The sequence below is a fragment of the Marmota monax genome, unplaced genomic scaffold, assembly GCF_021218885.2.
Source record: "Marmota monax isolate L192 unplaced genomic scaffold, Marmota_monax_Labrador192_F-V1.1 WCK01_AAM20220418_F8-fsc00089, whole genome shotgun sequence".
NCBI lineage: Eukaryota > Metazoa > Chordata > Mammalia > Rodentia > Sciuridae > Marmota > Marmota monax.
In genome coordinates, this window is record NW_026694744.1 from 2,497,142 (window position 1) to 2,518,816 (window position 21,675).

The 21,675-nt window shown below is 38.5% G+C and overlaps 2 protein-coding genes across 6 annotated transcripts in view; one reads left to right on the forward strand and one right to left on the reverse strand.

Annotated features, from left to right (window-relative positions):
* The window catches only part of Ace2 (angiotensin converting enzyme 2), a 47,620-nt gene extending 31,254 nt beyond the window's left edge, over positions 1-16,366 (forward strand). For both annotated transcript variants that reach the window (XM_058572569.1, XM_046424343.2), the window contains exons 11-19: positions 308-452; positions 3,456-3,554; positions 4,310-4,432; positions 5,010-5,182; positions 6,307-6,365; positions 9,495-9,595; positions 11,330-11,446; positions 13,604-13,798; positions 15,410-16,366. In XM_058572569.1, the coding sequence (XP_058428552.1) occupies positions 308-452; positions 3,456-3,554; positions 4,310-4,432; positions 5,010-5,182; positions 6,307-6,365; positions 9,495-9,595; positions 11,330-11,446; positions 13,604-13,798; positions 15,410-15,524 (1,127 nt within the window). In that variant the 3' untranslated portion in view covers positions 15,525-16,366. The remainder of the gene's footprint in view (positions 1-307; positions 453-3,455; positions 3,555-4,309; positions 4,433-5,009; positions 5,183-6,306; positions 6,366-9,494; positions 9,596-11,329; positions 11,447-13,603; positions 13,799-15,409) is intronic.
* A 1,258-nt stretch (positions 16,367-17,624) lies between these two features.
* Positions 17,625-21,675, reverse strand: part of Bmx (BMX non-receptor tyrosine kinase) — a 47,541-nt gene continuing 43,490 nt past the window's right edge. For 3 of the 4 annotated variants that reach the window (XM_046424340.2, XM_058572570.1, XM_046424339.2), the window contains 2 exons: positions 21,383-21,489; positions 17,625-19,215 (listed from right to left, as the gene is read on the reverse strand). In XM_046424340.2, the coding sequence (XP_046280296.1) occupies positions 21,415-21,489 (75 nt within the window). In that variant the 3' untranslated portion in view covers positions 17,625-19,215; positions 21,383-21,414. Of the gene's footprint in view, positions 19,216-20,024; positions 20,061-21,382; positions 21,490-21,675 lie in introns of all 4 variants that reach the window. The other variant, XR_006847148.2, reaches the window with a different exon arrangement.

The following is a 21,675-nucleotide window of genomic DNA, read 5'->3' on the forward strand; positions in this document are numbered from 1 at the left end:
TGCCTTAGCCTTCCAAGCTGCTGGGATTACAGGCATGCACCACTGCACCCAGCTAACATGTGGATTTTTATGTACCTGTTCTGTTCCAGGGCTTCACCCTGCTACAAATCCCTTAGCTGAGAAAATGAATATATACATATATTATTATGTCCACCATTAATATTCTTCATGTAATCATCCTTCTAGTAAATCTGTTTTGAAGCCTAGTATTTTGAGATTAGGAGAGTTTGTTTGTTTGTTTGTTTTTAACACAAAACAGCCACTGTCATCTTCATCTCACTATTTGCCCTTTTCCATTTACTTTCAGAAACAGAAATAAACTTCCTGCTCAAACAAGCACTAACGATTGTTGGAGCTCTACCTTTTACTTACATGTTGGAGAAGTGGAGGTGGATGGTCTTTAAGGGTGAAATTCCCAAAGATCAGTGGATGAAAAAGTGGTGGGAGATGAAGTAAGTTAATGAGTACACCGTCAGTAAAATGTTATCTCATGAGTTTGTTGTTTATTTTAAAGCGTTTGACTGGCTTGTACATACACACACACACACACACACACACACACACACTCACACACACACACATACACACACAACTGGTATCTGTATTTCATTGTCTTTGGGGCTTCCTTAAGCCATCACAACCCACAAAGGGCAAGAGGGGCTAAGGAACTAATGCCATCCCCAACAGCCCTCAACCAATACCTTATGGGAGTTGATGGATAAATACCCCAACTGCCCTGCCCTCAGGTGGGACTAGCCTTTGTGCTGAGTACTCTATAATGAATCCTAGGATTCTTCAGAGGGAATAAGTTACAATTACTTACAGTCATAACTTACTCAGTAACATCTTTTTTGGGTTGCTTTCATTTCCCTGTCTCACTTCCTCCCTCCTTTGCTGATGTTTCCAGGGATCACCCCCCAGGACCTTATCTATTTTTTTTTTAAAGAGAGAGAAACAGGGGGAGAGAGAGAGAGATTTTTTTTAATATTTATTTTTCAGTTTTCGGCGGACACAACATCTTTGTTTGTACGTGGTGCTGAGGATCGAACCCGGGCCGCACACATGCCAGGCGAGCGCGCTACCGCTTGAGCCACATCCCCAGCCCCCAGGACCTTATCTAAAGAGTCTGTTTCTGAGAAAATCCAATCTAAAAGAACTAGGATCAGGGTTCTCAGACAATGTTTCATAGTCAAAACCACTAGAATTTGAAAAGGTGAATCTTGAAAGCTGGTGATTGGAGTTAAATATGTGAAAAAGAGAAAACTGTATTCAGGTTAGAGGAATGCTATCATACTATGCATGCGTGTATGTATTCTCTCTCTCTCTCTCTCTCTCTCACACACACACACACACACACACACACACACACACGTTAACTGCCTCCTTTTAAAATTTTTCAGTCTCCATTTGGGTGCCATCTCCTCAGATAAAATCTCCTTGGCTCTGCCCCATATCTTGGGTCAGGTGACACTACTTCATGGTGTATATTCTTAAATATACAAAAAAAATTTTGGATCACATTTTAAATTGTGATACCATTTAGGAAATGATCAATCTATTCACTTTTATGTATTCTGTGTCCATTCTTTTATTTGTATTTTATTTATTTATTTTTGGTATCGGAGATTGAACCTAGGGGTGCTCAACCACTAAGCCACACCCCCAGCCCATTTTTATATTTTTATTTAGAGACAGGGTCTTGCTGAGTTGCTTAGTGCCTCACTAAGTTACTGAGGCTGACCCTGAACTCACAATCCTCCTGCCTCAGCCTCCCAAGCTGATGGGATTTCAGGCATGGGCCACCACACCCATCTCATTCTTTTAAATAAAAATGGTGACTTCACATTTTGGGCAAAGCACTGGATGGAGATCTACTGCTAATCATTTCAAATGTGGTCCTTGATCCCCTGCTCCAAACTTTTGGTCTAAGGTACAAACGTGCAAGATAAAACCACTGTGTGATTGTGTGAAGGAAAGGTACAGGGATCCATGAGTATTTAAGAGGAGATCTAAAGCCCTTGGGGGGCCAGATGAAGAGAGACATCCATGTTGAGTCCTGAGAAAGGTGTGGGAGTTAGCCGGGTGTGTGTGGAGAGAATTTCAAGCTTGAGAAAACCTGGTACTGTATCCCAGATACCCTGCACTGTGTCAGGCACATGCAGCTATGAAACAATTATGAGAGAAACAGAGAGAGAAATCTTTTTACCGTTGCATAGTAGTCAGAGCCCTGTCAATTACTTCTTGTTTTTCCTTTTTGAAGTGAAAATCTTATATGTGACATTCAGTCCCCCATGCACAAGTTTAAATTAGTACCATTCTTCCTTTAAGCTTTTCTATGTTAACATAAATCTTCCTTGGGAAGAAGGAGACTGCACCTATATAACTGTGTTTCTAGTGTTTGAATATGACTGAAGCTGGCCATAAGGACCCCACAGTCATAAAGGAAAAATGTATCCCTTTTGAAACAATGCCAAATATATAGTTTATCTATCTTTTTTTTCTAATTGGACTGATTTTTTGATCCCTTAGTTATTTGTTATTTTTTTAGTACTGAGGATTTAACCCACGGGTGCTTTACCACTGAGCTACATCCCTAGTCTTTTTTATTCTTATTTTGAGACAGGTTTCTCTAAGTTGCTTAGAGCCTCACTAAATTGCTGAGGCTGGCCTCGAACTTGTGATTCTCCCGCCTCAGCCTCCTGAGCTGCTGGGTTTACGGGCATCCACCACTGTGCCTGGCAATGCCTCAGTTTATTTTAAAGGTACATGGAATCCAACCTTTAAAGTAATTTAGTGATTCCTTTAGTCATTCAACAAATAGGAATGAAGTTTTCCCTTAGTTTTAGGCACCATGTTTGGCACTAGAACTGTAAAGATGACCAAGGCACAGCCCCCATCCTCAAGGTGTCCAACTCTCCAGGACAAGGAGTTTTATGTTAATAACTATGACAGAGAGAGAGAGAAATGGCAAGGAGACACAGCTAGAGAAGACTAAGGGAGATTGAAGGATCAATTGTGCTAGAAGGTGGGTGATATCAGGGCTGCTTACAGAAGAAGGTCCAGTAGAATTACACTTAAGGAAAAAAAACCTAAGATTTCAATTTTATAAAATGAAGATCTTCCAAAGGCACATAAACTATGGTGCCTGAGAGGAACTTCTAGGGCTTTCACTATATGTTTTTGGACACGCAAAGCACTTTATGAATTTTCTTAAATTAGTGTTTTGAAGATACAGCTATTTTCCAGTGGTATATTTTGGTTATATTAAAGCAATGAGAGATAACAACTCAAGGAACTTTACTTTTTCTGATATATTATTCTGTTTTCATTTCACCTGACAACCAATTTTGATGATCAATGTTATTGTCTACTGAAACTGCCGAAGTTGTACCCAACTCTACCTTCTCACGTTGGTTGATCTACAACTAATGTATCTTTTCCTTTTCTTCCCAAAGGCGAGAGATAGTTGGGGTGATGGAGCCTGTGCCTCATGACGAAACATACTGTGACCCTGCAGCTCTATACCATGTTTCTAATGATTTCTCATTCATCCGGTAAATGACAATTTTCTTCTGTCTAACTTCGAGAATTTGTGGACAGCCATGCTATGACAGATACATAGGGCTCAATGAAGTGATAATTATGATTTTTCCTTCTCCACCTCTCACCCTTAAACTCAATATACATGATCAATTTCAATGCAGTTGAATCCAACATGATTTGTTGGCTTAAATAAAACTTGTGGGAGATCATTTTCCCGTCATCAAGGAATCAACAATACTATTGGGAAAAACGAAAAGTATTTTTGTTTGTCTTCTTTTTACTGGCTGAGTTCACCATGTATTGAAAGAGCATTTTAAACTTGAAGTCTAAATCATATGTTCTTCACCTATTATCCCTAGATCTTAGATTGGCTGGGCCTCAGTTTTTGTATTTGTAGATTGGCATCATTTATATGAAAGGACTACAAATTTGTAAAACAGTACCAAGGTGAGCAAACAATTAACAGAATAATGATATCACCTTGTTTTTTGTGAATATTTTTATTAGTGCATTATAGTTAAACCTAATAGTGGGGCTTGTTTTGATATAATCATTACTGTCTTATTTATCAACTAATACATAAAATGCAGATAGATTATGATGAATCTATAGAATTCATGTTTAGGTTTCCTAGAGAAAGAGGTTTGACTACTATCTCTTTAGTTATTGGGCCCCAGAATTTACATATATGCCCCAATCTATGACTCTACCATAGTAACTAAACATGGGACAGACTTTTCTGTTTGTTTCTTTATCTCTTGCACAGATATTACACAAGGACCATTTATCAATTCCAGTTTCAAGAAGCCCTTTGTCAAGCAGCTAAACATGAAGGCCCCCTCCACAAATGTGACATCTCAAATTCCACCGAAGCTGGGCAGAAGCTGCTGTAAGAAATGTCTCAAAATTTTGAACCTCTCTGGGCTGGGGTGGTGGCTCAGTGGTAGAACACTTGCCGAGCATATGTGAGACACTAGGTTCGATCCTCAGTACCACATAAAAATAAATAAATGTCTATCAACATCTAAAAAAATTTCCCAAAAAAAGCTTTAAAAAACAAACAAACAAACATGTTGACCCTCTCTTATCTCCTAGTGTCCAATATTGCTCATTTCTGTGCCTGTTTTGAATTTGATTTCTTTGTTCTAAAAAAGAAATTTGGAACCTCAAAATTTCCTCATTCACAAAGTAAATGTTTAATTTGTGGTCAGACACAGGAACCTAGCCCATGAAATAGCTGGATGGGTCACCTCCTCTCACCATGTCAGAACTATAGAGCTCTATTTGTAGTAATTGGAAGGAAAGAGAGATTGAAGGATGAATCCATCCATTAATATGCATCATTTTCTTATCTGCTGGGAGAAAATTTAGCTAAGTCAAAGAAAAGAAATTGTAGATCATAGATGTACATATGTGTACATATGGAATCCCTCAAGAGGTCCTGAACCCCCTCTTTTTTCATGTAGCAATATGCTGCGTCTTGGAAAGTCAAAACCCTGGACCTTAGCACTGGAAAATGTGGTAGGAGCAAGGAACATGGACGTAAGACCACTGCTCAACTACTTTGAACCATTGTTTGGCTGGCTGAAAGACCAGAACAGGAATTCTTTTGTTGGGTGGAACACCAACTGGAGCCCTTGTGAGTACACCGAGTTGACTTGTTTTGCATTGCTCCCTGTCTGCCACCCTAGTCTCCTTTGGCCCCAGCCTTATGAGGGTGGTGACACAGCTGAATGCATGTTCCCTCTGTGTAGAACCTGCTCCTAACTGTGCTTCAAACTCTTTCAACTGTTTTATTAGTCTCACGTTTAAAACAAGAGTGTAACAATCTCCAAACCACTGCACTTGAATCTTCTCTTCAAAGACAAAAACTTTTAACACTGTCACCTCCTCTTTCTGGCAGTTACTTTCATATATCTAAATTATATTATTATTTTCTTTTTTATTAATTAATATATTCTAATTAGGTATATATTGTTATTTTCCAATCAGTTTTAGACATCCACTTCTGCCTCCTTTTCCACTCTCATTTTCCCAGTGAAGCTTTATCATGATTTTTAGTAAAGCAGTTATCAGTGCTTGCATAAGGTTGCCTACAGAGCCAAGTTATATGTCATTTGGTATCCTTTCTCATGTGACTTGTTTGCTCTGGAATTTGTACTTGTCTCGATTTTTTTTTCAGTGTATCTAATTTACCACCTGCATCGTGTGTGTTTTCAGCCTCAGTTTCTCCCCCTGGACACTTTCCTCCTGGAGTCTTGAATCCTCCTATCTCACTCAGACCCCAGTTTTCCGCATGAGTCATCTTTTTGTTGTTCTCCTGGGGAGAACCCTCTGTTTCCTGAATCCCATGCCTTCTTTCTTGGATTATCTCTTGTTTTGTTGGTGCACAGGCTCCAGGTGATTGTCTGAGCAAAGGCTCACAGGGGTAAGAGGATCAACTGTTCCCCCAGTAGCTTAACCACACCCTGAGTCCATCGTCCTTGTTTTTAGCCCAGTATCCCCTTCCCACCCTCTGCTGTACCTGAACCAAAGCTTCCCTGGGATTCTCTGGCTCTTTTGGGTCTGGACTCCCTCTGTGTACCCCTCAGGCCGTGGCTTCCTGTCCTCTGAGAAAACAGTTACCTGTCTCCCATCGTTTCTCATTTTCCAAAAGTGTGTTTATACCTTGTAAAAAATTCCTTTGTGGGACCTTGGGAGGGAAAGGAAGTAAACACATGTGGTCAATCTGTAACCAGGAGTCTGCAATTTCTTTTTAATTAGATACTGACCAAAGCATCAAAGTGAGGATAAGCCTAAAATCAGCTCTTGGAGAAGAAGCAGTGAGTATTCCAGACAGTGTATCCATTATTTTCCAGCACACTTTTTTCCCCTTAAATAGTACATAATCAGCCCAATCCAGTATGGTCTAAACAAAGAAATGCTGGCCAGGCCCAATGGCACATGCCTGTAATCCCAGCGGCTCTGGAGGCTGAGACAGGAGGATTGCGAGTTAAAGCCAGCCTCAGCAATGGCGAGGTGTTTAGCAACTCAGTAGACCCTGTCTCTACTAAAATACAAAATAGGGCTGGGGATGGGGCTCAGTGGTCGAGTGCCCCTGAGTTCAATGCCCAGTACCAAAAAAAAAAAAAAAATGCTGTAAGCCCCAGCTTCTGGCCTCCAGCTTTTTCACTTTCCCTACAACCAATTCCTTATTGGCTGTGCCTACTTGTTACTTATTATCTTGAGGTTGTTCTGAAGTGCAACGTGAAAATATATGTACCAATCCTTAAACATCAAATATCCATCCTTCCCATTAACTTCTCACCATTATTTGTATTTGAGGATGAGGACATGGTTATATTTCAAGAGGATGTCTCCTTTTAGAAGCAGTATCTTTAAGGGGTTTTGTTTGTTTTGGATCAATTGGTCCATCTACAGCCTCTCTTTTTATTCACAGTGGTCTATGGACCAACAGCATTCAAATCTGAAAGCTTGTTAAAAATGCAGACTCTCAGGCCCCAGCCCCAGACCTACTTAACCAGAATCTGCATTTTAACAAGCCCTCAAGATGATTTGTATGCACAGTAAAGTCTGGGGAGCTCTGATTTCGAACACTGCTTCTCAAGCTCGGCCACACATTGGAGCCACATGGGAAGTTTTCAAAATGATATATGGGCTCCATCCCCAGAAATTCTGCTTCAATTGCCCCAGGTGTGGTATCAAGAATTGGGCATTAAGGAATCCCACTATTATGTATAATTGTAATGCACCAATTAAGAAAAAAAAAAAGAAACCTGCTAAGCCATGTGAAAAAACAAAACAACTCATACCAAACCAAAAGAGAGTTGGGCATTAAGAATTTTAAAAGCTCTCAGTGGGATTCTAAGTTCAGCAAAGCTCACTCTTATCACGTGCATTAGTTGAGTCAGCTGTTGCCTTCTGAACACCTGTCTTAAGTGAGCCAGCCTAAGGAAGTACAGCAGCAGCTTTGATTGGGAAAGAGAGGACAGGAAATCTCAAAGCAGATGGGGATCAAAGGCCTGGGTGGCAACCTGAAGGCTTTGCAGGTTTAGAAACCAACCTGGGGTTACTAGATAAAAAGTCCAAGGTACTACAGAAAATTGTCATCTCATCGTATAGATCCAAAGATGAAAAGTTAAATATTTTCCAAGACTCAAAAATGCTTTTTGTATAATTTTCATAGATAAGTCAGACATCAAAATATAAATAACAGGAGTGAAAAATGAATATGAAGAAAGTAATAACAAAAATAGAAGTTTTCTTCCCAAACTCTGAGTTCATGTTCCTATTTTTTAATAATCATTGAGTGTGATTTTTTTTTTCATCTTTGCCATACTTTATTAGCTTTCCCTTGGCCTAATAAGTTTTAATTTCTTATGACAGATCAGAACTCTTTTCAATTGCCAGGCAGGGTGGCGCACACCTCTAATCCCAGCAGCTTGGGAGGCTGAGGCAGGAGGATCACAAGTTCAAAGCCAGCCTCAGTAATTTAGTGAGGCCCTAAGCAACTTAGCAAAACCCTGTCTCTAAATGAAATATAAAAAAGGGTTGGGGATCTGGCTCAATGATTAAGCACCCCTGGGTTCAATCCCTAGTACCAAAATAAAATAAATAAATTTTCTAAAAAAGATTGTTTTTCTTGATATTTGTGCTCATATTTTCTATGCAGTGAGGGATTGGCTAATAGTCTTCAGAAGTTTTGATGGTATAATGTTCTGAGACCAATTCACTAAGCAACAGTTGGCTTTGATGAAGTCAGAACTATAATCTTAATGCGTGTACACATCAGGGCCAAAATATTTGCCCTGTTCAAGTAATTTTCGGGTGATTATCAACCAGATCTATGGCCTTATTTTTGAGAACTCAGACTTTTTTAAAAAAATTTAAATATGGAAATAATAACCAGAATATTATTTGTAACAATGTTAATACTATCATTATTACTATTAAAGAGACTCCCTTTTCCTCAAAGATGGATGAAAAACAAATTGAGGTGAATGTGATAATTTTTTATTTTTTATTTTTTGTGAAATCATGTTTTGTCTGAAAGGGAAAGGAGAAACAAATCTTGTGCTATTCGCTGATCTCTACTGCCATCTACTGGAGGAAAGAGTACATTTTTTTCCTCTTTAAGCAGGTTTTCAAAGACTATGCATTTGCCATCCATTTGTTCAGAATCAGAAAAAAAGAACAGATTACCTTGCTGTTTACAACACTTTATTTTTTTTTCCTTGAGCCCCCAGTTTCTTTCTTTTTATTTTCTCTTTATACATATCGAGAACTTACTATAAAAATAGTGAGAACTGCTGGGCGCTGTGGCACACGCCTGTAATCCCAGCAGCTCAAGAGGCTGAGGCAGGAGGATCGAGAATTCTAAGCCAGCCTCAACAAATCAGCAAGGCCCTAAGCAACTTAGCGAAACCTTGCCTCAAATAAAATATAAAAAAGGGCTGGAGATGTTGCTCAGTGGTTAAGTGACCCTGGGTTCAATCCCCAGTACCCACCACCCCCCAAAATATATATATATATATATATATATATATAATCAGTTTATCTCCAAAATACAGACATTTTAAGTAAAACCCACAAATTTTGTTTGATCCCATTTAAAACTTATCCTCAGGATGCTCATTTCAGTTTAGATCAAACTAAATGAAAGGATCATGAGCCCAATTGTTCCTAAAGCATGGTTGCCTGGCCAGCAGCATTATCACCACCTGGAAGCTAATTAGAGATGTAAATTTGTGATCTCATTCCAGATTTCTGTATCAGAAACTTTAAGGTTGCTTTAACCATCCAGTTGCTGCTGCTGTGTACTCACATTGGAGGTCACTGGCTTAATGAACAGCAAGAGTCCTTGGAATATTAAAAATAATGCCTGAGGAATATTGAGCTTTAAATATGTCTTAGGATCCCTAATGAGCAGTGCCTGTCTTCTCATTTTGCAGTACCAATGGAATGACAATGAGATGTACTTGTTCCGGTCATCTGTGGCTTACGCCATGAGAATGTATTTTTCAAAAGTCAAAAACCAGACCATTCCTTTTGGGTGAGTTGATTTGCTGAGTTCTTAGGTTCTCCAACCAGCAATTCTCTTACTCTTGAGTCTTCAAGTGAAATTGAGAAAAACCTCCTGCTAACTTTTAAACTTCTTGGACATCCTGAAGTTTGGGTGACTCTATTTAGGGATAATTGTGGTTTATTTAACGTGTAGATAGCAAGAACATTGTTCTTATTAAGCTCTCTTGTCCAAATGCTCTTACCTACCCTTAGCACTGAAAGAAAAAAAAAAGAAATTTTCACTTTCATGGAGCTTATATTCTGGTTTGGGGTGGGGGGGGGGAGAGAAAGAGAGAAGGTAAGTGAAATATGATAGTTTTGCAAGAGACTTACATTCCCTGCTTAGCCAATTTCCTTCCATGGACAATAAAGGAAGGGAATTCTAAATGAGTGGGATTTATTTAAATGAGAAGAGATAGAACTCTTGAGATGCCAGAGGGGGCCAGATAGCTATAAAACCCATGTTGGAGTGCTAGCTTAAGGGCGCATATGGTTTGAGCATGGATCAAACTCTATGTTAAATGGGCACTGAAAACTTTACCAAGGCTATTGGCTGTGTCCTTGAGCCTGAGTTTTAATCCTTCCCTAACTCCTATTTGGGTTCACTCCCACCATTGATGTTTACCCCCCTCTCAGGTAGGAAGAAATGTTCCTGCTGGAAAGCCTCAAGGTCTTTGACTTTTGAAATAGGCCTTGATGGTGGCAGTAAATATTTCTGAGGATTAGCCTGGGGTGTGGTCTCTGCCTTGGAAAAATACCTTAATTGGGGCCCATTGCCTGACCATTATCTATTCACAATAAGTGCTGGGGAGAAAGACACAATAGGAAAAAGATTAGGGAGTGCTGGGGAGTGGAGGAGCAGTTCAATTTTAACCCAAATAGTCAGAAAAAAAAAACTTCACTAATATTGAGCAAATATGTGAAGCAGCAGAGAGAGCACTATGGGAGAAAATGTATCCACTGAGGGCGACAACAGCACAGACTCTGAGGAAGGACTTGTTGAAGGACCAGCAAGAAGGCCAGTATAGATGGAGTGGTGTTTACTAGTAGGAAATTTGGGCATGGAGGGCCGGAATGGGTAAAGAAAGTTCTTGTGGGCCTTGAAGGCCATTCTACAGGCTTTGGCTCTTATTCTGAGAGAGATAGGTATTGATTCAAGGACTAGAGCCACATGATCCATCTTAGTTTTTACTAGTATCACTCTGGCAGCTATGACAGCACAATCTTGTCACATTGTATGCTAAACCTTACTTTTTCCCTTCACCCATGAGTGTAACACCATGTTTTTTGCTGGGTGTGGTTGGGTGAGGGAATATTAACACACCATTTTTTTCCCTGATATACTGAGCCATCTTTGCCTACCAAATTTTTTATCACAGTCCCAAGCTATCAATGATTTCTTGCTGATTCTCTTCAGTCTTTCAGTTGGAAATCTTTCTATCATTGAAAAAAAATATGGATTTTTTTTATGATAGAGGAAAGAGTACCAAAATGTGACATATTTATTATTATTATTGCCAAATTTGCTCACTTTGACTTTACAACACTTATATACTTGATTTCATGTGTTTGGAGCATTGGTAAAGTTTTTTGGATCTTATCTCCTGTCATTGTTCCCTCTGCTCTGTGTCTGGCTAACTTAGTTTTACCAGGGGGGGAATGTCATTCTTTTTATTGTGTCCTCTGAGCCCAAAGGGAAGATGTTGCTTTTGTTTCTCCACAGAGAGGAGGATGTATGGGTGAGTGATTTGAAACCAAGAATCTCCTTCAACTTCTTTGTCACTGCACCTCAAAATGTGTCTGACATTATCCCTAGAACTGATGTTGAAAAGGCTATCAGGTAACATTTTATTTCAAATAATCTATATAAAGGGTGAAGGAGTTAACAAATGCAACAATAGCTAATATTTAGGACCAGGCATTGTTGTGAATCATTCACATGTTTTGCCTCATCCCATGAATTTGCGTTTTAATTCTAGAAGAATCCAATAGCAGAGAAGTTAATAGGGAGGGTAAACATGATCAAAGTATATTATATGCATGTATGAAATGTCACAAAGAAACTTATGTTTTGTACAATTAACATGCACTAAAATTTTATAATGAAATGGTGTGAAGATGAAAAATAATCTAATGGCAAGAGAATTATCTTGATTTAGAATCCCCCAGAGGCAGGCCCTTAGGCAAAGATTTAACTATAAGTAGTTTATTTGGGAGGCCATTTCAAGAAGCACTGATAAGAAAATGTGAACAGGCGACAGAGAAGGGAGGGAAGACAATAGATTACACTTTATCACCACCATTGTCACATAGAGCTTAATACTTCCTTGTGGGCAACTCTGGGAGAATGTGGGGAATGTGCACCTGACTTGTCCCATCAGAGAATTGAGGGAGCTCGGTCATCATCCATTCACCACCACTCACCAGTCATGGGCTGGGAACTGCTTCAAGGTGACATTAATTCCCCAGCAGTGCTCACAGGCAAAGGGAAGTAGGTGTTGGCTGAAGGAAGTCTAACCAGCATGCGCGGAAAATGCTGAAGGGACATGGACAGGTATTACCATCAGTTGCTAGAGGGACACTAACGGAGGATTCATTTGACTGCCCAAAGCCTGCAACAAGTTGACAAACATAGGATTCCTTGGACATTGGTTGTCCTCCATATTGGGAGAGAGACTTAGTATGGACAGTGAATGCTTAGAAGAAATGGTTTGCTCTATTTGCCTCAGTTCTTTCCCACAAGACAGCAGAAGTCATGGATGCATCCATCTCATATATGGTTCCCCTTTTCATAAAAAAAAAAAAAGGCTTAATACAGCCACTGCTACTGGGGAGCTCAGTAGGTGGCCCTCTTGAGCTGCATCAATGTTAATTGTCTTTGAAAGCAGATCTAAGACCAGCTGGGCAGAATGTGCCTAGAAAATCTGGCTTGGTTGGGGTGTATGACTCAACCACACCCAAAGATTCAGTCACTGCTTCAGAAGTCTTGTCTCCAAAAACCAGTAGAAGTATTGGCTGAGATCTTTGTAAAAGAGATTAGCCTTCTTGGAGTTCCAGTCACCTACAGTACACCTTAAACTTTCTGTTTCCAGAATGGCTTGAGATATGAACCCCCAAAGTTGCCAGGGGTTACATGGCTAAAAAAATTCTGCTTTGGCCTCTTTTTCTCTCTGGTGAGCTCAGACCTCCTAACCTGGGATATACCCAAGGATAGGAGGATGTGATACTAGACACTTTAGTCTTTGATCCAGAATGTTTTCCATTTCAACTGTTTTTGTTTTAAAAGATCTTCATCCTTTTTCCTCCATAAAATTTAGCCATATCCCATCCCAGTACTAGAGAAATTGGCCAAGGTCTCTTTCCTGTGTTACTCTTTTTTTTTTTTTTTTAATTTTTTTAATGTTTATTTTTTAGTTTTTTTCGGCGGACACAACATCTTTGTTTGTATGTGGTACTGAGGATCGAACCCGGGGCCACACGCATGCCAGGCGAGTGCGCTACCGCTTGAGCCACATCCCCAGCCCTCCTGTGTTACTCTTCAATGCTGGAAATTCTACTGTAGAAACTTGGGTATAGGATGTGATTTATTTATAGAAGACAGATATCAAATTATCCTTTTCCATTATTTGATATCAAGTCACAGCAGATATACTCTGGCAGACAGGAAATTATTACCAAATTTGCTCACTTTGCCTTTAAAGCACAGCAGTCACAAATGTACAAATACCAACCATTTGCACATTTCCATATTTGCAATTCAGTTTTTCAGTGAAGCTGTTGGCAAATCTAATTTAGGTTCCAGATATCAAAGATACATAACTGTCAAAAAATTTGTGTCTTTCATTAGACCTGATTGCCTAATTTCATTACTTTAGATGTATATTCTTATGATATACAAATTAAATTCTTTTGGGAACAATGATATAAAGAGTAAATAACTAAACACAATTTTATTTTGCCTAATTGTCCCCTTTACTGTTTCACTTTGGGGAAATAGAATGTCCCGGGGCCGCATCAATGGAGTGTTCCGCCTGGATGATAACAGCCTGGAATTCCTGGGGATTCAGCCGACCCTTGGACCTCCTTACCAGCCACCTGTCACCATATGGCTGATTGTTTTTGGAGTTGTGATGGGATTGATAGTGGTTGGCATTGTCATCCTCATCTTCACTGGGATCAGAGATCGAAGAAGGTAAGAGTGCTTTCCTAGACCTATCTTCCGACAGGAAGATTTAGGGAATACTAATTGGAAAACTTCCAGTAAGTGGCAGGTTATATAGTTCAGTTACTTAATTGGACAATTTTGCCCCCAAACATTCTGAGGCATTCTCTAGAAATTTACTAGCACTCACCTTCCTAGCAAGCCACATAAGATATCTAGCCTGCAGTTTATTAGCATGCTCTTGTAAACTCATCCAAGCCATGACATCATTTCCCTACTGCCAAGAGGCACTGACAACTTAGCAGCGGTGGGTGGACTCGGTATTATCCTCACTGATGAGTTCTTCTTACTCTGCAAGTGACCCTAGAGACTTGACTGGTGATGGATTTCACTGTAAAGTCATTCAAGAAGGAGCTCTGAGATTTTTTTCAAACAGCTTCTCTTTAGTTGCCTTTGTTCCTCCTGGGGTAGCTCAAACTCCATATTATCTTAATTCATGGTCGGGTACTCTCAAATTTGTTCTTGAGTTGAAGATCCAAATTCACCGAGGATTTAAATCATTAAAGATCTGATTTATTTACTTACTTATTTATTTTTTTCTTTTGATACCAGGGATTGAACCCAGGGACACTTAACCATTGAGACACATCCCCAGCCTTTTTTATTTTTTATATTGAGACAGGGTTTTGCTCAGTTGCTGAGGTTGGCTTTGAACTTGTGATCCTCCTGCCTCAGCCTCCCAAGCCGCTGAGATTATAGGCATGTGCCACCATGCCCGGCTAGAGATTGGATTTCTACTCTTACTTGACACTAGACTTTTTTCTGCTAACTTTAAGAAATAAGTTTCACTGGGCTTATGAAGTAGGTTAATAATATTTTATAACATCTACACAAAACTATGCACACTTCAAATAGAACATATTCTTGATTGAATCTCTGCATATATTAATTTATTTCACTTAATATTCTTCACTATAATTTTTAGTTCTCCAAAGTAGCTTCATTTTAAAAATTAGACATTGACTAGGTAGTACATTTCATATTTAGTTAAAATTGTTAAAAATGCAAAAGAATACAGAATCTTTGTCGTCCTTTGCCTTTAAGTTTCCTCTCTTAAAGTTAACCAAAATGATCAGTTTCTTGGTGATATATAGCTATATACACTTTTTTTAGTGTATGCAAATTATGTATAATATTCTGCATTTTTAATTTCCCACTCAATAGGTTTTAGTGATCTTTCCATATCACTTGTACAAAGAGATTTCCATCTTTTTTTAAGGCAATGTGGTTTCCCATTTTATGGATAGATCATAATTTTGTTACCAAGTCCTCTACTGGTAGACTTTTAATAAAAAGGTGCAATGGCTTAATGCAGGCAGGTTCTTGTGTGTGCCAATATAGGTGCAAGGTAAGTCCTAGAAGTGGGAGAGCTGGGTCAAAGTCAATGTGCACTTCTAATTTTGATAAATATCACCAAATTGCTCTCCATAGTGGCTGAATCAGTGCATATTTGTACCATCAATTTATGAAATTTCTTTTTTCCCCCAGCTCACGTCCTTAGACATGATACCATCAAGCCATTTGATCTTCATCAGTCTGATCAATGAAAAGTTTCCTTCTAACATCCATTTTATTTAACAGGAAAAATCAAACAAAACGAGAAGAAAATCCTTACGCCGAATCCTCCATGGAAATGGGTAAAGGAGAAAATAATCCAGGATATCAAAACAATGATGATGTTCAGACTTCATTTTAGAAAAATATTTTTCCTCTTAAGGTGATTTTATTGTATGTGCATGTTAATTTCATGGTACCAAAAGTATGAGATTATAAAAATATTATTAAATATCAAAACTATGACTCTGTTCAGGAAGAAGTGCCCAAAGACATCATGATTGAGCAGTGGGCATCTTCCCTGACCTTGCTTTCAGTATTTATATTTGTCTCTAAACTTGACTTCTCTTTTGATTTCCGATAGGAAGGCTGATGTTAGAGTAAAATAGGGAGAGTATGCCTTTGGCCTCACAGGCTAGCTAGAGACAATGGAAATGGAAACATCTGTTGAGTAATCAGAGTTGGGAAAAAGAAGACTATCATGATAGAGAGTGTTGGACCTTGTATGGAATCTGTGCTGTGAGCTGCTGGGGCTGCCAGATTGAGAATGCTACACACTGTTCACTTTAATCCAAGTGTCAAAGATAAAGAATGGCACGTTTTCTTTACATTAACTTAATCCAAATACTGCAGTAATTTTCTCAGAGTGATGTTTAGAATGGACCATGCCTTCTTCAGGGTGGCATGTCTAACAACGAAAGGAGAAGTCAGAGAACAGTACAGAATATTATTTTTTCACTTTCAAGCTACTTGATCAACATCTCCCTGACAACACAAAACCAGCACAAGGGCCTCCATGAACCTCCAGAGAATGTCTGATAGAAACTTGCTTCCTTTGTTCTTTAACTGTAGAGTGAGTGGAAATTCCAACTGAGTGTTCATCCTCTGAAGTGGATACCCAGTCTCTTAAATCTTTTGTATACCCACTGTATCTGAGAAGTGCTGAGCACAAAGCAGACACGCAATAAATACTTATTAGATGTATATACTCCTGTAGTCTTATGTGTTCTTATATACTGGGATTTCTGTCCATTCTATCTGCTTTTCATTTCCGTGGACAAAACTGTCATCTTACTGTCCGGGACCTTTGACCTCCCAAATGTGTTGGGAGATATCCTAATTCTCAAATTGCTTTATTGGACAAAGAAATTGTAAAATCAGGTCAAAAAGAGTTGTATTTATATTGTATTATACTGTCAGGTTAGGAAGCAAACCTAGTGCTACTTTTATATTTCTTAGAGTACCCAGCCCAGTTCTGAGCACAGCATCTACTACCTACTTGAAGATTTGATTAAAACTAGATTAAATAGATTAACATATAAAAAGTTTACCCATTGAGCACATATATATGGTAACCACATAATGTCAGAGTAACTCATGCTTAATAAATTTGATGTGATAATGGTAATGGTGGATCAATTCCCCAAGTCAGGAGAGAATGACTTTCAAAATCCTCTATAAAATTGCTTCAAGATAGCTAAATCAGGCCGAGTCATTTGAAGCTCTTCAGTATCTTTTTAATTATACTCAGATAGCAAAACTGGAACTCTTTATTTTCGCATGAAACCCATGTCTGTCTTTATCACCTTTGACCTCACTTTCACGTCATTCCTTGGGCCCACAGCTTGGGATAACTTACAACAACATCTCCTTATTTACATACCCATTTCATTGGCATCCTTCTATCTTGAGTATGTCCTATCTTCTCTAACACATCATGACAATCTCTGCCAAGCTTCTTGTTACCTAAACATTCCTTATAATTGCCACATTCTCTTTATGAAGTTCTCAGTCCTTGTTTTGGTTCAACTCAGTGCAAAAATAACCTCTACAGGAACCAACGTCATCACCTAACACCTTCAAAAGAGCCTCCCCAGCCAATGGAAAGGATCCATGGGTACATGACATAATGTTCAGCTGTAACTCAGAATTTAGAAAAACCTGCTGATTTCCGTACTTGATTTTGGGGTTTTCACCAGTGCCATTCTCACTTTGCCCCCCAGGTGAAGCTTTGTGGTCCTTTGTACAATAGATCCTCTAAGAGGATGGAGACTCTACAAAGAGGGTCTTACACTGAGTCTAGGATGTGAATTGACAAACTGTGACCTGTGAGCCAAATCCCACCCATCATCTGCCTTCCTATGGCCAGAGTTAGGAATGACTTTTGTATTTTTGAATGGCTGCAGGAAGAGTAGAATGATATTTCATGACACATAAAAATAATAGGCAATTCATATTTCATTGTCCATAAATGAGGTTTTATTGGAATCCAATTACATCCATTCATTTTCATATTGTCTAGGGTTACTTTCATGCTACAAAACGGTGTTGGGTAGTTGACTCAGAGATGGTACAGTTCACAAAGCCTTGTTTATTTTTTGGCGGGGAGGGGTACTGAGGATTGGACTGTTTTACCACTGAGCCATATTCTCAGCCCTTTAAAAAAATTTTTTTTTGGAGACAGGATCTCTCTAAATTGCTAAGCCCTCACTAAACTACTGAGGCTGGTCTGAAACTTGTGATCCTCCTGCCTCAGCCTCCTGAGTCGCTGGGATTACAGGAATGCACCACCATGCCCATCTCACAGGGCCTTTTCCAGGCAAACTTTGCTGACTAAGGAAGCAAGGGTTACATGAAATTATGAGTTCAGAGACAGAAGGAACATCTGTTTATAGAATCAGAAGACATTCACTAAGTGTTTACTTCCTAGGAATTTAATTATTTTTTATGGGATGGGGTTGGTAGAAAAGTAATCAAAGCAAAAAGGGCAGATGCTACCTTCTTCTCCCCTGATGTCTGTCAATGAATTATTCTCCCTCATTTGAAAGCCATGCTTTCCCCATTAAGTAAAGATGGGGCCTTAGGTCCAATCTCTCCTCATTCACTTAAGAGTCAGAGTCAGAATCAAAATTGAGAAACTCAAATTTATAAGTCTACTATGTTAGAATCTTTCTCTTGATTAATTCAAGCAGATATGATATGGATTTTGCTAGACTCTCTTGACTTTGCATTTCACTTTTAGCAGATCCGAAAAAGCTCACCAAGACTTTTGGACTTGGGGCTGGGGATGTGGCTCAAGTGGTAGCGCGCTTGTCTGGCATGCGTGCGGCCCGGGTTCAATCCTCAGCACCACATACAAACGAAGATGTTGTGTCCACCGAGAACTAAAAAATAAATATTAAAAAATTCTCTCACTCTCTCTCTCACTCTTTAAAAAAAAAAAAAGACTTTTGGACTTCATCTAGAAAATCTCTTCTCTGAAGTTGCTCTTTGGCTTGCCCTTTGGGAAAGTTTCTTAGCAAAGAAGTCTGTGCCTTTTTCTTTACTCCCCTGAGAATGTGGGCAGACTTCTGTTTAAAATTATAACCATGAATGCTGCATATCACCACAAAACACAATTAAACCACATTTTAAAAGTCATTATGTATTTTTTAGATATATGAAGTTTTGTTGTTTTTTGTTTTGGGGGGTTTTGGGGGGTTTTTTTTGTTTGTTTGTTTGTTTTGCTCCTCTTGGACTTATTTTCTGGTAAGCCTCTAGTGGTACCTTGAATTCTTGCTTGGCTTGGTTTCAGGAGTCAGGCTTCTAAGCAAAGCTTTATTCTCTTTTCATAGTAAACAATTCTGTATTGTTTGAATTTTGCAACAAGCATGTACTACTTTTGTTATAAAGCAGATTCTTTTTTAAAAGATCAAATACACAAAAATAAGGACAATAAAGGAAAACAATCAAGAGGGAGACCAAAAACAAAGATTAACGGTCTATGATGCAGGTTCCCACTGGTCTGCAGGCTCATGGAGAAGGCAGGATTGTGTCACTTGTTCCTTCTCTTCCTGTGGGTAGGAAAGAATGGGGCACACAGCAATTACAAAATAAAGGAGTAAATGAATGAATGTATAAATGACATGGTGATTATTTTTAAAGTACATTTCATTATATATTGAGATTTGTGTACCTCTATTCAAAATAGATGATGATCAAATGTTAATTTTCTTTTTTGGGGGGATTGAGCTCAGGGGCACTCAACCACTGAGCCATGTCCCCAGCCCTATTTTGTATTTTATTAGAGACAGGGTCTCACTGAGTTACTAAGCACCTCGATAAATTGTTGAGGCTGAACTCGTGATCCTCCTGCCTCCACCTCCTGAGCCACTGGGATTACAGGCATGCACCTGGCCTTAATTTTCTTTTAAAAAATTTTTTTTTAATTCACTGATAGACAGCATGCCTTTATTTTATTTGTTTATTTTTATGTGGTGCTGAGGATTGAACGCAGTGCCTCACACATGCTAAGCAAGCGCTCTACCACTGAGCCCCAGCCTCAAATGTAAATTTTCTGTTGAAATAAATGAATCATTAATTAAATGTCAATAAATGAATAAGTAAGAGAGAACATTTGAGCTATCTGGTGGGTGAGGGAGTAAACAGGATGTCTCTTAAGGGAGAGTATTAATTTTTATCTGAAAAATAACAGTAGGGTTTAATTGGAGTTTTTTGCTTTTTTAAATAGTGCCCCGTATAGCATTCCTTTCTCCCTTCTTGATAATACAGAAAAGACAATGAAATATTCCAAAAGATACTAAAAAAAAAAAAAAAAAAAAAAACTAGAGCTGGGGTTGTGACTCAGTGGTGGAGAACTTACCTGATATGTGTGAGGCACTGGGTTTGATTCTCAGCACTGCATATAAATAAATGAATAAAATAAAGGTCCATAAATAAGTAAAAAAAAAATAACAACAAAAACAACCCTAATGGAGTCAGCAGCAGATTGCAAAGTAGGACACTCCCATAAACATTCTAAAATTAAGAAATACCCTTTATAATAGCCACAAGAAGCTAAAATAGTACTTCTGCATCTTTGTGTTAAGATCCAAGACTGAAATTGAAACTTCAGCTGTCAAACAAGCCAAAAGCCCCAGAGCTCCAAATTCAAGAATGTAAAATGATTCAAAAGCATCAATTTTAGAAAAAGACCCTGGTTTCACTGAGTTGTGATTGATCATAGTCAAGGTTAAGGCTAAAGTTAAGGAAAAAGATATCAAATTGTACCTTAGCATCTTTTAAAATTTGCTCTATGTGAAACACGTTTAATATATTGTTGAATAATATTATTTAACTTTAGTTTTATATGTGTATACATGAGGTAAACAATAGGTATTCTAAAAAGGCGAAAGATTTATACGATCTGAAGAGAAACCAGAGTATAACAATCGGTATTCTAATCTGGATATCAGAAGACAGTTGTGCCATTTGGATTGAATCATGGACCACAAAACAATGCCCTACCACAAAATGAGGTGCATTTGGGTAATTCAAATGACAGCATTAGCAATGTCTGGGAGCTTGTGAAAAAATACAGATTTACAGGCTGCACTCGGGCCTGCTCTATCAGAATCTCTGGGGCTGTTCCTAGAAATCTGTGTTTAATAAACTCTCCATTTAATTCTCATGCATGCTAAAGTTTGAGACCACTGACTTACAAAGGCAAATGTCCACATTTCTGCACCTGATACTATATTTAATTATCATAATGACAACAGAAAGAAAAGAACAAGTATCTAACAAATAATTTTTCAATTCTACCCAATCTTGACACATGCTACACACTCTCTCCATATTGCAATATGAAAATGTACTTCTGCTACAGACTGGGAAGTGTTACAATAAAAGCAGCATAAAGGAAATTACTAATTTGACCTACATTTCAAGGAAATTTTTTATTTCCTATCTTACTCATTTCTAGACAATATGAACAGACAAACAGCATGCAGAATGCTATTAAGAACTAGCTAAATTACATTGGGACTTGCTACTTTTCTTCTGTTCAATATTTTTTAGTTATAGATGAACACAATATCTTTGTTTTATTTATTCATTTTATGTGGTGCTGAGGATCGAACCCAGTGCCTCACACATGCTAGGCAAGCGCTCTACCACTGAGCCCCAGTCCCAGCCCTGCTAATTTCCTTTTAAAGAATGAAAATGTTGGCCAATATTTACGTTCATTCTCATCAGCACTTCTAATTTCTTCTTCAAGGCTTGTCTTTTTCCCGAAGTGGTTCGATGGAAGATAGGAGTTGCTGAAATGTGGGGCGCTTTTCTGGAAGCTAAATAAAAGAAATATCCAATATTTTAGATAGTGAAAGTTATAATTAAAAACTTTAAAAAATCAAATATTTATACTTAAGTCCTAAAGCTAATAACTTTTGAAATGTGAAAGCCATAGATATTTCTGGTAAGGAACAAGGCAAGGGGCCTGCTATATCCATCACTCTGAACATCATGTTGAAGAT